The following is a 15,486-nucleotide window of genomic DNA, read 5'->3' as shown; positions in this document are numbered from 1 at the left end:
TATGCTACTACTTGAGTCACTCAATCATATTGCATACTTGCTACTTCAACACAAGCCCATATATATATATGCACATACATAAGATAGTAGCAGCAATGCATTAAAATTATCCATTATGTACCTACTTTGTTTCTTCAAACTGTTCTTGCATTGCAGGTGAAACGCATTCGTCGCGACGGCTATCCAGTGGAAAAGCATCATGTGCTAACAAAAGACGGCTATGCGTTGACATTACACCGCATCCCGCAATACAACACATCAGCAACGACGATGACGACGACGACGACGACTTCGACCACAAGTGGTGGTGGCACATATACGCGTCGTCCAGTCGTCTTCCTGTTGGCCGGCATTTACGCCTCCTCAGACGCTTGGCTACTAAATGGTCGCGAAAACTCATTGCCATATCTGTTGTGGCGTCAAGGTTACGACATTTGGTTGGGCAACAATCGCGGCAATATCTATACGCGACGCAATGTTTGGTACAACACGACTGAGCGCGAATTCTGGAACTTCAGCTGGCATGAGATGAGCATTTACGATATGCCCGCCATGGTGGACTACATTTTGCAGTGTACAGGCGAAGCAAAGATGCATTTTGTGGGCATCTCACAAGGTGGCACTGTCTTTTTGGTGCTCAACTCAATTTTGCCGCAATACAATGCTGTCTTCAAGACGGCACATCTGTTGGCGCCGGTGGCGTACGTCAGCAATACAAAAGGTGGGCTGGCGAAGATTTTCGGTCCCATATTGGGTACACGCAACTATGTGGCCAAAGTGTTGGAGGGCATGGAGATGGTATCCACAAACAAGTTTGTGAAGAAGTTCCTGTCGTCACTTTGTTTCGAGAACGAGCGGCCCATGGTGTGTGTGAGCCGCCTTTGGCCGGCTGTGGGCTATGATACGCTACATCTGAACAAGGTAAATACATATACGAATATCTATAACGTCTTGTAATTTTGTTTTACTTGTTTGCAGACTTTGCTACCCGACATAATGGCCAACTTTCCCGTAGGTGGCTCTTTTAAGCAAATTATGCACTACTTCCAGGGCTACGTCTCGTCGAAATTCCGCCAATATGACTATGGCCCGGAGAAGAATTGGTTAATGTACAATCAATTAGAACCGCCAGACTATCAGCTGGAGCTCATCACAGCGCCTGTTACCATTTTCTACGCTGATAATGATTACATCGTTTCGGTGGAGGATATTTGGCGACTACTGATGCGCATGCGCAACCTTCAGGCTGTTTACAAAATACCACGCAAACGTTGGAATCACTTCGACTTCATTTGTGGGCTGCGCGTGCGTGAGTTTATATTTGATAAAATTATCAGGGCAGCAAACTATTACGAATACTCGTACAGTTGACGTTAGTTCAAGGATATAACTATTTAATTCAAATTAATTAGGCTTAAGATTTAAAATTGTGATGTAGATATACATACAATCGAAAACGAGTGTTATATTTAGTCGAAAAACTTTTAGGGTTAAGATTAAAAAGGAAGAAAAGAATTTGATTGCACATTACTAATGTTTGTTAGGCAGCCGAGCGTTTACTCCAATTTGGGCTTGAGATACTCAAAGAAATAGGTTGGGCGAATTCGGACGATGGCCACGCCTACCCCTCATATAACATTTGTATTGTCGAAAAATACAAAAAGAACGATATTTCCGTAAATACTGTAAAATTAGTGGGTGAAGTAGAATTTTGTAATAAAATACTTAAGACAAATATAAACTTTGTGGAAAATGGGCGTGGCACCGCACATTTTTCTCATAAATTGCACTAACTCAGGTGCCGCTTCTCCAACACTCACCACACTCGGCACGAATATTACTTAGGGTAAAACCAAAAAACCTATGGAACATTTTTGGAAATCGAGCATAAACGGCGATAAATCAGTAAATAAAGAAGCAATGATATTTTACCAGTAAATAAGATTATTATAAAGTTTTGGAAAATGGGCTTGGTACCAACGAAGTTTAATACGTACGCCCGGTATATAGAGTTCGGCTTCAACCGCACTTATACTTTTTATACTTGTTATACTTAGTTAGGAGGCATTTTTGGAAGAGCACTTTTTTCTAGTTGATGTTTTTGTAATGAAAACTAAACCGGTAACCGCTTAGTAGCAGCATGACGCTCAATATATTTTACTACAGCGCACATAGGGGTATTTCAACGATTTAAGTTAATATTTTATTTTTTTTTTAATTTAATAATGCATTTAAGGGTAAATTTTTTTTAATCATTGTATTAAGCAAAAGTTCAATTTAAATGTAACGAAAATAGCGGTTTTCAACGAGTAATTTTTTGTTAGTTTGAATATTAACGAATTTGTTGTATCCCCGTGAGAGATCGCGTATTATTCTTTGTTCAATTGAAAGCTTAGAAATTTGGCTAATATAGTGTGAAAAGAGTGCCCGCAGAAAATGGCAGATAAGTGGTATTTCTTAACTTAGAAAATGTATTAAGGAAAATCTTAAAACGCATCTAGTATATAGTAACACAACTTTAGATCTATTTTAGCACTAAAATTACACTTTTTAGATGAATTTGAGGCCGCTGAACTAGAATATGAATCCATTTAATTTAACAAATAATTAGCAAAAGTCATGTTTTCTAGGACCTTTCGGTCCTGTTGCTAGAAATCTGCGGGAATATAAGGCGAACCCAACTATGTTATATATTTCGGAATAAACATTTGTTTTCCTTTACATTGGTGTTATATAAGTGATGATTAAAGAAATGGTTTCGGGTATACAAGCGTTTAAATTTAGATACATGTCAATTTAGATAAATCTACGATACTTCAGTAAATATTGTATCCAAATTGTTAAAAATTAGTATGTAAAGTAAAATTTTGGAACAAAATAGGATTATTATTAAATTTTTAGAAAATCGATAAATCAATAACTACTGAAGCTAATTCATTCTAAATCGATTCTCGGAATAACCTCTTAGCGTTAAATAAAATTATAATTTTTTGGATAATGCTTTTTGGAGCAATGCGTTGAAAAACTCCGATATTTCAGTAATTGAGGACGCTAATTTACTCCAAGTTAATACTTACAAAATTCTCTTAACAATAAATAAGACTGTTATTATTACAAAAATGTAGTTTTATTACATTGGGTGCGTTCGAGCTACGTAATAATTGCCGCAATATTGCAGACTTGTTGCTCTCCTGATGACATGTTGCTGATGCTCAACTTAAACTTTTCTAAAATGTTGCAGAAATTGCGCAGTAAAAATTTGTATGTTGCTTTTGATTTGCCAATGATTTTGTTCGCCCAAATTTTCGCGTAGAACGTGATACTCTTCATAAAAGAGTAACACTGCCGCATTAATTGCACCTCGAATACACCCATTTCTTACCTATACTGTGATACATATTTGAATTATTTAATTCCTTTAATTAAAGTTGAATTTGATTTTTTAAACCCTGGAAGGTTCCTCAGAGATAAAGCCTTTTCAAACCCAATTCTATTGATACCCATATTGCAGCAATTCATTAAACTAATTGAAAAAAAAAATTTAACAGCTGGCAACTCTGTTAATGTTTTAACCTATATTTACTTGATTTTAAACATTTTCAATTCTATATGTCAAAATACGTCTTTTCTAAAGATTTCGAGTTGAAATATTCATAAAAATACCGGCTAAATACCCCTATGTGCAGCAGCGGGCGGGAAATAAATATGTATGTATGTATTAATGTGTAAACATTAGGTTTGTTCGTCGAATTATCATGATTTTTGCCCAAATCGCGTTCGTGCAGACCAAAAAATTATCCATCACTCAAAAACTGAGAGCGCAAAGTGACAGTTCTCCTGAGAGAAGTGGCAAATTCTTGCTGGAAAAATTTTAGCCCGCAAGAATTTGAAATCACGACAAACATATGATTGTGGCGCATAGTGGCTTTTTTGTCTACGATAATTTTAAGAAATACTAAGTTCGTTAAATTTAAAAATTTATAAACACGAGCGATTTTGTGAAAAAAGGAAGTAAATACTTGTTGATATAATTAATTTAGTTAATCGCAATGATTTCAACTTAAGTCGGCGAAAAAATTGTATTCGCAATCGGATTGCAATTGCACCAGAGTCGATTTAAGAAAGCCGACAGCTAGTACGATAAAGAAATTGAAATGTATGTTAAAGAAAGTCAGAGCAACAAGAAATATACATGTATTTGTCATTGTTATTGTGGCTTATTAACATTTTATTTTTAATATTTTTATTGAGCTTTCTACCACGATTATTTATTAGGGAAAATTGAAAAAGCAACAAACTCTAAGCGGTAGAAGTTAAAGCAGCTATTTCGGAGATTACCACATCTCCTCATCAGACTTCTTTTTTTTCTAGACCCTGCTATTTTTGTCCATCTGAAATAATTTTAAAAATTCTATAAACATTTATTATGTTTGAAATGCAACCGTGGACACCAGATGGCAAGGAAACTTGCAAATTCCTGCAAATTTGCGTTCATGCAGAAATTTGCAAGTTTCCCAACATGAGAGAGAATTTGAGAGAATTTTTTCTTACTCTCTAATATTTTGAGTGTTGGATAATTCTTGCTGGATTTTCGACGAACAAACCTATTGCCATAGCAAAAGGGATCGACTTTTTTTCTTAAATGTTCTAAATTCGAGTATTACAAACGTTTGGCCTTTATAGTTCTTAGTTGATAGGATTTAACAATAACAAACTGTGCCTCATTGCTATAACTTTTTAAACAAAAAGTCAATGAACTTAGATATAATAAATTTATAAAATACCTGCAAAGTCATTAAATAAATATTACAATGTAATTGTGCATGTATTTACGTGTTTGATAAACTATTAGTTTAAAATTCTTTCTCCTAAAAGACATGGATACCAGTGAAGACAACCTAAGGGATCGAACTCTGAGTAGGAACTAATTTACTTATTACTGCTGATAAAACATTAGCGTTGACTTGAAAGTGGCTTTTCCCGCGATACAAACGTTCTCCGAAAACTAGTGTTTCTTTCCTATTTTACGTTGCGAACTCGAATCTTGAATGTCAAATTGATCGCAGAGTTTTTTTCAATTCTGTTTTTCTACAATACAGTCATAAAAAATTTACTTATCGAAAGTTATCAAGTTAGAGAAACTTATCAATTCCTCGTTTATAGTTATAAAAATTTATTGAATTAACCATGTTTATTGAGTTATCGCAACGTATCAAATTATTCTAATTGGTCAATGTTTGTTGAGTTGTCAAAATTTATAGACGCAGAAAATTTGTTGTCAAAATTTACGGAACTATCCGGGCTATAAAAATTTATCGGGATATCGAAATTGGTCATGTTAATGAAATTTATCAAGCTATCGATATTTATTCAATTATCGTTATTTATATAGTTAACGAAACTTATCGATTTATATCGATTATTATCGATATATATAGATTTACTGAAATCTGTAGATTCATCGAATCAAAGTTTTTGGAGCTTCCAAATATATCGAAATTTCAAAATGGTATATAGAATTAATCGTGTTACCAGAACGATAGCTTGCGAAAAATACGGAGCTATCAAAATTAAGCTTAAGTTATCGAAATTTATAAGGGTATCCAAAGTCTATAGATTTATCGATTTATATCGAGTTATATACATTTTTGAGTTTTAGCGAGGCCCCAAAGTGCACTGTTATCGGAATTTATCGAAATTATTCGAGTTATTGAATTTTGTTCAGTTACTGGATTTTGGTTTTTTAAATTCATCGAATTATCGATATGTTTTACATTATTGAAATTTATAGACAAACTGGTATGTATCGGGTCAATTCCAAGTCCTGCCAAAATAGTCCAAATACATTCAAAGATGTAAAAAAGTGTAGTCACTTTTTACTTAGTGCCAAAGCAGGAGATTTTCCGTTAAGTAATTTGCATTTTGCTTACGCTCTTGCATTTTGACCCTTTTCAGATTTTAGTCAGAAAAGATAAGGAATGGACCTATTACTTAACTTGCGTCTCTCTGCTCTGTCTGTTTAGCATCGTAAGCCCCTGGTTAGTGCATTCGGCAATACGAATGTACAAACCCTTGCAGACATCAAACTCAATAGCCAAAGGCAATAATTCCAATAATACCTCTGCATCTCCGTAGGTACTTTATATTAAGGTGAAGATGTAGTGGTTGTGTTATAATCACAATAAGTATTTTTCATTATTTCTGTTGCTTGAAAAAGCACTTTGCTTTTGCTGGAAGAAATTTCCTGGAAGAAATAAATATACGAGCTTGTTTTTCTTAAGAGCTGGAATCAGCGCCCAACGAGAGTTATAAAAATGTATCGAACTAATAAAATGCATTGAGAAGTTAACTACGAATAACGGAACGTAAGTGGTTTGCCTATAGTTACATGACACTTGAATATAACCTCACTTTTGTGTGCGCCGAACACAACTGCAAAAAGAAAAACTAATGAAAAACACAAGTTGTTCTTATAAAATAAAAAATATTTTATTAATTCACACATCCTTTTCTGTGTCAATCAATAATTATTTTACCGCTACCCAACTGTTTTCTATTGTTTTCGTAAAAATTTCCATATGTTTCTTTGCGAAATAAAATTTAAAATAAACGAATTGGAGTCGTTTTTTCTTTCGATATAGGTTTATTGGCACGTAAATAACGAAATAACGTACTCTAACAGTTAAAACTTTTCTACTTTGCATTCAACGGGCAAAAACATTATTTCGCTCCTTTTTTTCGTAATTACACAGAACTATCGATAATAACACAAAAACTGCGACTATATTTAATTAAATTACGACACGATCAGCGCAAAACACATGCGTCCTCTGAAAACAACTGCACACACACAATTCTTCAAACTTTATTGGGATATATTAACCGCTCCCTCTGTCACTTCCTCGTTGTTTTCTTCTTCCACCAACATTGCCTCCCGTTTACTCTCGAATCCATTGATATATCCGAGGACCCTCTCGTTGATTACTTCTCTAACATTAAAAGCAAACAAGTAGTCCAAGTGATTCCAGGTTGTTAGGTTAATGTGTCGAAGCTCAATGTTGTCACCCATGCGCGGCAACAGGCGAAAAACATCGATTGGCGATGATTGCCAATCATTATCCGCATAGTACAGCTGCAATGGAGGATTCGCTCGTATACTCTCCAGTGGATAGTCGGGCGGCGTTGGTTGTTTATAGTACAACAAATTCCCCTTCAGACCATGATCGTATTGCCTAAAGTGACCGGACACGTACTCCTGCATATAATGTAACACCTGATTGGTGGAGCCGCCTGTAGGATGAGTCTTTACGATTTCGGGAATTAGGGACTGTAAATTGAAATTTAAAAACCCATTTATTATAATTCGCACAATCATCGTGTATCAGCAAATGTGTTCATGCGTACATAGTCTGTATTAACCGGATCAAATCCCGTGTAAAGAAACAGAAGATTGGCGCAAAGTGTCTCATCTAAAAATTCATTTCTACATGCCGCCGCATCAAATAAAGACGTGAATTCGTTATATCCCAGAAAATCATGATCACTCACGGCCTTCGAGATTGGACTGGGTTTGCCCAAAATGGGCGAAGTGAAGCGCATCAACGGTGATTGTTGGTTATCGATATAAACAACCGGTGCCAACAAATGAGCTGTGCGTATACGTTCCATATACCAAGGCATCAAGGACATCAGTACCATAAATGTGGTTGTGCCCATCGAATGACCAACATAGTGCAGCGAATCTTTCATTGTGGTGCGCAACACATATTCAAACATAGCCGGCAGATCATAAATACCCAGCTCATGAAAGCTGAAACGCCAAAACGCCTTCTTCTCTGGCGACCGCGAAACATGTCGTCTCGAATAAGTAATACCACGAAAGTTGCCCAACCACACATCGTAACCAGCATCGGCTGCCAAGTAGGCCAAAGCCTTATCTGGACCAGCCAAAATCCAATCGTCCGAAGAACTAATTAAACCATGTTGTAGAAACAGCACAGTTTTGTTTGGCACATTGGCATTTTGTGCGCGCAGCGAGTAAGGTATGCGAAACATGGTAAGAAGGTAGCCATCGATTGTCTGTACGGTATGTGACTCTACGGGATAATTGTTTGCCACCACGCGATCAGCCTGAAATGAAGGGCATGGGGAATGAGCGTTTACGGTGAATGTCCAAAGATAATGACTAAGTACTTACCGTTGTCGGATAGATTGGTGTAGTTGATGCCGACGTGTGTGCAACAGCGTATAAAAGGAACAAACTTAATAAATACNGATGGGAATGAGCGTTCACGGTGAAAGTCCAAAGATAATGACTAAGTACTTACCGTTGTCGGATAGATTGGTGTAGTTAATGCCGACGTGTGTGCAACAGCGTATAAAAGGAACAAACTTAATAAATACATCTTTTGTATTTTATTTAGTTATCGAATCCAAGACTTCACTACCTAATGAAAATTCTAATACTAAACTAACTGTGGAATATATTTTGTGCTTATATACCCACTGGCATGCAATGTGGATCAAGTGCGAAAACCTTCTGCCCGCATTTATGGAGTCAACATGTAAAAATGTATACATACATACATATACAAATATTTTTACATTATCGCTCTCTAAATTAATTTGTGGCTCCACTCAATTCATAGTTTATTTTAATATTTAATTATGTTTTATTAATTAAGTATCTATATATAATTGCTTAGTCATACGACTTAGTTAGGGCGATCTGGAGCAGCTACATAATTGAGTTATATGTATATCAAATTAAAGTTCAAGCTGCAATTGCGGTTACCGTGTTTGTCACAAAAGTAAAAATTGACAGAAAAAATTATAGTGATCCGTGTAAACTATTGAAAAATATTAACCAAATGTTCGTGGAATTTTGATTCGGACTCTTTTATTCATAGTTTTGAAATTTATTTCGCGAAAGCAAAAAATAAAAATAGCNGTATTATTCATAGTTTTTAAATTTATTTCGCGAAAGCAAAAAATAAAAATAGCTGAGATCACTTTCTTTTTTAAACACCTATGTAGGATATCACTGACAAATTTATAGGACCCCGAATGACGGTAAAACTCAAAGCTTTAAACAATTTTTGATGTGATTTTTGAAATGAACGAGCCGTTTTTACCAGCAATTTAAATGAAAAATGATTTGTTTTCTGCCAATCTATACTAATATATATTTGAAAGTCGTTTTTTTGTGTTCGCAAAGCTCGAGAACAGCTGAACCGCTGTTTTTTAAATTTTGGACACCTGCCGCATGAGTCTCAAGGATGGTTTTAGGCTAAAAAAAATCGATATGTAAAAGGGGCGGGGCACCTCCCATACAAACCGCATTTTTTCATGCTGCATATCTCTGGAGGTGGTCATGGTAGAGTTCTGGAACTTGGTATGGAGATATACGAAATCAAATCAATCGCATACTCTTGAGGAAAATTTCGGACTATTGCAAAAGGGGGCGTCGAACCTCCCATTCATACCGAATTTTTCCACGGATGCGGATCTCTTAAACCTAACATCCGCGGATGCGCATGCGTATGCGGATGTCAAGGATTTTTAAGAAATAATTTTGTTGCGAAAAAAATTAAAAGGTTAGTAATTCTTAATAATGTTTCTTTTATTTACTGACTGAATCTAAAAAATTGAACATTATATTTAATAAAAAGTGGTGCCTTTTCAGGTTACAGCCGGTTTCTTAAAGGGTCGTAAATCATACCTGCGCCTAAATAACTGCTAGCTCGAGGCGACAAATATATGCGTGTGANAAAACCTAACATCCGCGGATGCGCATGCGAATGCGGATGTCAAGGATTTTTAAGAAATAATTTTGTTGCGAAAAAAATTAAAAGGTTAGTTATTCTTAATAATGTTTCTTTTATTTACTGACTGAATCTAAAAAATTTAACATTATATTTAATAAAAAGTGGTGCCTTTTCAGGTTACAGCCGGTTTCTTAAAGGGTCGTAAATCAAACCTGCGCCTAAATAACTGCTAGCTCGAGGCGACAAATATATGCGTGTGAAACTTGACAATATTTGAAATTCTTTTCGATTGACGCTGCATCAGTTGAAAGCAGAGTTGTTAAAAATGCTTCAATTTTTTAATGCATTAATGGTATTTAAAGCAATAATGTTAATGAAAAAAATTAATGCATTAATTTATGAAATTTAAAGCAAATGAATATTTCAATGCATTAATTCTGAAAAATGTAATGCTAATGAATCTTTTCTTTCATTAAATTATCCAAGCTATCACGCTCGCTACCGCTCTCACCGCCATCGTCGTTACTCACCGAACCGTCTCCGCTCTCACTATAATCATCATAAATCACCTAACCGTCTCCACTCTCACTGTCACCGTTACCGTCACGAACCGCTGGGCGATATCCGCACTCTGAACCACGACGCCGTCCGCCGACCAGTTGGTCTCTCTCCCTTTCAGTATCTCACGCTCTCATCTTAGACGTCAAGGTGACTGTATTCTTGCCTAACAGCCGCGTGTGTGTGGTTATGTTCACTACATTAAACTACTGTGTTTTATTTTATTCAGTGGGGGATAGTGGGACCTCCGCCCACTAATGGAGCGGCTCAGTTACCTCAGCCTTCGATAAAACTTACCTCATAAATGGCGTCCGAGCAGGGACCCAACTCTGCAGGCGCATGAGCAAAAGCACCAACCCTGTCGAAGCGGGTTCAACGCACATACCACAATCAGCAAATAACACACGGCCGAGCGAAAACGACACCACAACGCTGAACGTCGACTCTCTGTACTGGATATACCTATTGAGTAATGAGTCGGCCGCTGTGGTGTAGTGGTAAGCAGTGCGCGCTTTCACTCATCAGCACCTGGGTTCAAACCCTGGTCAAAGCAACATCGCAAAAAATATAGAAAAAGGTTTTTTCTTAACAGCGGTCGTCCCTCGGCAGGCAATGGCAAACCTCCGAGTGTATTTCTGCCATGAAAAACAGCTTCTCATAAAAATATAATCGCCGTTCGGGGTCGGCGTAAAACTGTAGGTCCCTCCGCTTTGTGTGACAACATCAAGGCGCACACCACAAATCGGAGGAGAGAAGCTCGGCCAAACACTAACATATGTGTAAGCGCCAATCTATTATTATTAATGAGTCATTAGCGGAGGAGTACAAATAACACCAGTTACCAGTTGAGGGAAATACAGTCGCTGAGCTACGGACTGCTCTAAGCAACTTCATCAGAACCAAGTGAAACAGGAAATCAACCGAAAATCTCCTAAAGGAACTAGAGATGGAGATCACGATTGAAGAAGCCAGTGCAGCAAAGCCGTCACCCGAAGTAACCCCAACAGTAAAACTGGGCGAATCATTCCTACATTCTGGAGGAGTAAAACAGGCGGTCCACCAGCGAGACAGGATTAGTACGCTGAAGTGATGAGTACTGTCCGCCATTGGGACGTACACTATTCCGGCAGCGACGCCCTGCACGACTTTCTGGGCTGGGTTGAGAAACTGGCGGTATGCTATCCTGCCAGACCAACTCCTCCCCACCCTCTCCGAGGTCTTACGCGGCAAAACGCTCAAGTGGTTCCGCGTCCGGAGGCAACAGACGACCACCTGGGGCAGATTTCACGCCGAGGCAGAAAGATTTTTCCTGCCTAAGCGACAAATAAACCACTTAGAAGACACTATTCGCCAGCGGAAGCAGCTGCACAGGGAAAAGGCTAAGGATTACATCCTCACTCTCCAGACGCTCCTCCGGCAATATCCAAAAATGTGCAAGAAAAACCATTTAGAACAGACAGGCGGCACACAGCATTTCCACCATAGGGAGCCGGTGCGACGCAAGAAACACCTGCTGGCTCTGCAAAAAGCGGGGACATCAGCGTTCTCACTGTCGCAACACGTGGCGGCTGTTCTGCTCCCGCTGCGGGCAAGACGGAATTTTTTCCAGAGATTGCCCATGCCCGAAATCAACGTCATCAGCGCAACCGCTACAGCATCACCCGCTGCCCACGCTACCGAGTTGCAACCTAAATGGCGAGGCATCGACGGTCGCTTTTACGCCGACGTCACCATCGAGGGATTTCACATACGGGCACTGGTGGACACAGCAGCCACGCTTACGTATAGGAGAGTGTGCAACTCGCAGATCAAACGTGCGTCATTACCACGCACACCTATCCCGTCAGGATTAAATATAACAATCGATCCACGCGCGCTTCGGTAGTGGTGATCCCTAACCTGGTGGAGCAAATGATACTAGGAATGGACTTCCTTGCAAGACGAGGCATCGTCGTTACACTAGATGGCCAGCCACTAGCTAGCGCCATTCTCCAACATTACCGGACCAAGCACTGCCGCCGAGCACGTGATCACGCTCCGGCACAACCGACCGCCGGAAAAGCGCTATCTCCACCCCGCCATGCGTACCAAAACTCGCATTGCGAACGCCATTGAATCTCACCGTCTCCTTCTACATGCACCGCCTAATAATAACCGAACGATAAACAATGAGAACTATCAGTACCAAACCGTCACGAGGATTGGATGTTCGAAAAAAGGAATGCTTTTTTCGGTTGTCAACCATGTTGAAACAAAATTTGGTGCTGCTGACATTTGCGAAAGTTCCATGAAACCCTTAGAGGAAAAAACGCATATTTTTTGCAATTATTTGTCAAAGAAAGACGAAAATTATGGAAAGCAATGTGGAAAGGATGCTAAAATATTTAGATCTGAAAACATAGCGTTTCTTGCTGATGAAGTTCTTTTCGAAATCAAAAAGCCAACTGTGTCGACCAGCAGCCGGATTCTACTTTCACTATCGCTAAAATGTTAAAATACGAATACTAAAATGTTTCCGAATTTTAGCTATGAGAGACCCGGTGGTATGCTTATTTTGAAATTTTTAACATTTTTCATGAAAAAAAAAACAAAAATTAATCGATCTAAAATTTAATTTTGAAACCCCAACAGTATTAGTTAAAAAAAAAAACACCTAAAAAGACTAACTTAAGCAGAAAGGTTTATGTAATTTCGAAGTTTCCGATAGTAATACGCCGTTACACTATGAAAAGTGAAAAAAGTAATTTTCCCGGAAAATTTACGTGATGGAATTTTATTTTATTTTTTTTTCTTTGCTTATTTTATGTATGTATATAAAATCTACCAAAATTGCTGATTTATTTTTTTTTTAAGGGGGAAACCATCGCAGGTCTGTGTTATTTTACAAAAATATATGAACTTTTTGCGAATTCTTTAAAAATTACATTACTTATGGATCCACTTAATTATATTTTTTATGAACAAAGCAGCACACATATACATAATTGTTAATTTTTGTGCAACAATTAAATAAATTTATTTTCATAATCGTTAGCCCGTTTTATTATAGGGACATATAGCTCAACCTTCACTTCCAACGCAAGTAGGCAATCAATGTGATTATATTCAGGATATTTTACATGATGCAACTCGACGTTATTGCCCAGTGAATTCGCCAAACGCATTACATCAGTGACATTTGCTAAAAGATCATTATCACTGTAGTAGAATTTTACAGGTACCTCAGGATGAATGTTACTAAGATTGTAGTCGGGTGGAGTGAGTTGTCCATAATTTTGTAGGTTTTGCTCCGCGCCATAATCGTAATTTCTAAAATGACCAGATTTATACATTTGGGCGTAATGAAGAAGTTGCCTAGTCGAACAGCCCGCAGGTTGTGTCGCATAAACATCTGGCATTAAGGTCTACAAATTTTAACAAGTATTAAGATATAAAAGTAAAATTTAATTCAAAAAGTCTGGATCAAACCGGAAACAAACTTACATAATTGAGATGTTTTGGATCATAGCCCAAGAATAGGAACAAAACAAAGCTACATATTTCATCAACGACGTCCGGGGAACACGCGGCGCTTCTCAATTGGCTGAGAAGTTCTTCATTTGGCAAGAACTCGCTATCACTCGAAAGAGTGGACAGCGTGGTTGGTGTGCCGAACAGAGGTGCAGCCAGCAATATTAAAGGACATCGCGCGTGTTCCATAAAGCAGACGGGTGCCAACATATGCGTAGTTCTGAATTTTGCATTGTACTCTGGCTTAGATGATAGCAATGCGAAAAGCGTAGTAGTGCCCTGTGAGTGGCCCACATAATGTAAGGACGTTTCGCCCGTTACGTTTAGAACATAGTCGATCATAGCTGGCGAATCAAGCACAGCAATCTCATGCCAACTGAATGCCCAGAAAGATCGTTGGCTGGGATTCAAGTAGATATTATTGCGCGAATAGACGTTCCCACGGGCATTTCCCAACCACACATCGTAGCCAGCATCTGCCAGTAAAAAGGCCAAAGCATCGTTTGGGCCATTTAGAATCCAACAATCCGATGAACTTAGCACACCATGCAGCAGGAAAAAAACACGTTTGGTGGCATTTTGATTTTCCAACCGAGGCGAGTGTGGAATGCGAAACAAGGTCAATACGTAGCCGTCCGGAGTGGTAACTTTGTGCACTTCTGATGGATAACCATGGCTCTCAATGCGATCAGCCTGAAAAAAAAAAAAAACAATTAAAAATATTGAAAGTAAAACTATATACGGGTCATTTCCAAGCAAAGTGCTATTTTGTAGTCCCCGAATTTTATTTATTTATTTTTAAATTAAAAAAGCGACACTAGCTACATGGCTTTCGGCCATCCTTTTAATAAAAATATTAACCTTTTACTTGGTAAACCAAACTGTATTAGAATTATAATATGCATACAATGATGTTTTAATAATAAGTGTGTAAACGTATCTACCTAAATTAGGTTAAGAATATTGTTGCCTTTTAGAAAATTATATGTATATGTACATAATATTCAAAATTTTTATTGAGCTTGAGACCGTTTTTAATGAAAAACTTATTGTGGATAATTCGGAAACTGGTACACCGATAATAATATAATTTTACACAAACAAAATACGTACGGAAAAATTACCGAACACCGAGTACCAAGCTCGGTGTGAAGACCCCTACTTTAAAACTGGATCAAAATCTTCAAAAACTTCGGACCAGTGTAGTTCAACTATTTAAAAGTAGTTGAGTTTTAAATTGTAATTTTAAATTGTCGTTAACAAATGCAAATCCACTTTTATTAATCCATATACAATGTGGGTTCCACTTGGTTTTGTAATGTGTGATCATATTTATAGGGCTGTATGCATAAATCCTAAGCAAATGCTTTTTCTTACAATTTCAGACCTTTTACGCAATTTGTTCAAATAAAGTTAAATCGATTAATTGAAAATTGTCCGTAGAATTAAAATTTGTCCAACACAACAGAGTTTCATGGAACTTTCGTAAATATCTCCAGCACCAGTTTTGTTTTGCAACCGAAGAAATCTTTTCTTTTTTCGAACATCCATGCAGCCAAACTTCAAACAATTCGCCTTTTGTAATAACAGTAATAACAGTTTAGTAAAATAAAATCTGCCCACTACATCTTAATTTATCCATTTCCTTTTG

At 37.6% G+C, this 15,486-nt stretch overlaps 3 protein-coding genes across 3 annotated transcripts; 1 reads left to right on the top strand and 2 right to left on the bottom strand.

Annotated features, from left to right (window-relative positions):
* Window positions 1–156: 156 nt before the first annotated feature.
* LOC108375385 (lipase 3-like) lies at window positions 157–2,227 on the top strand (the record flags this gene model as incomplete). Its single annotated transcript, XM_017631504.1, has 2 exons — window positions 157–921; window positions 979–2,227. Coding segments are annotated over 2 exons (1,158 nt in total), but the record flags the coding sequence as incomplete, so codon positions are not given.
* A 4,638-nt stretch (window positions 2,228–6,865) lies between these two features.
* LOC108375384 (lipase 3-like) lies at window positions 6,866–8,405 on the bottom strand. The gene is made up of 3 exons (XM_017631503.1): window positions 8,328–8,405; window positions 7,405–8,130; window positions 6,866–7,327 (listed from the first exon to the last, which is right to left on the bottom strand). The coding sequence occupies exons 1-3, from the start codon at window positions 8,403–8,405 to the stop codon at window positions 6,866–6,868; spliced, it is 1,266 nt and encodes a 421-aa protein (XP_017486992.1).
* A 4,664-nt stretch (window positions 8,406–13,069) lies between these two features.
* LOC108375383 (lipase 3-like) lies at window positions 13,070–14,528 on the bottom strand (the record flags this gene model as incomplete). The annotated part of the gene is made up of 2 exons (XM_017631502.1): window positions 13,070–13,729; window positions 13,809–14,528. Coding segments are annotated over 2 exons (1,119 nt in total), but the record flags the coding sequence as incomplete, so codon positions are not given.
* Between the last annotated feature and the right edge of the window lie 958 nt (window positions 14,529–15,486).

The sequence above is a fragment of the Rhagoletis zephyria genome, unplaced genomic scaffold, assembly GCF_001687245.7.
Source record: "Rhagoletis zephyria isolate East Lansing unplaced genomic scaffold, Rhagoletis_zephyria_1.1 Rzeph_scaffold_08840, whole genome shotgun sequence".
In the NCBI taxonomy this organism is placed as follows: Eukaryota; Metazoa; Arthropoda; class Insecta; order Diptera; family Tephritidae; genus Rhagoletis; species Rhagoletis zephyria.
The sequence above is the reverse complement of the archived record's forward strand: the minus strand, read 5'-3'. Positions and strand labels throughout refer to the sequence as shown.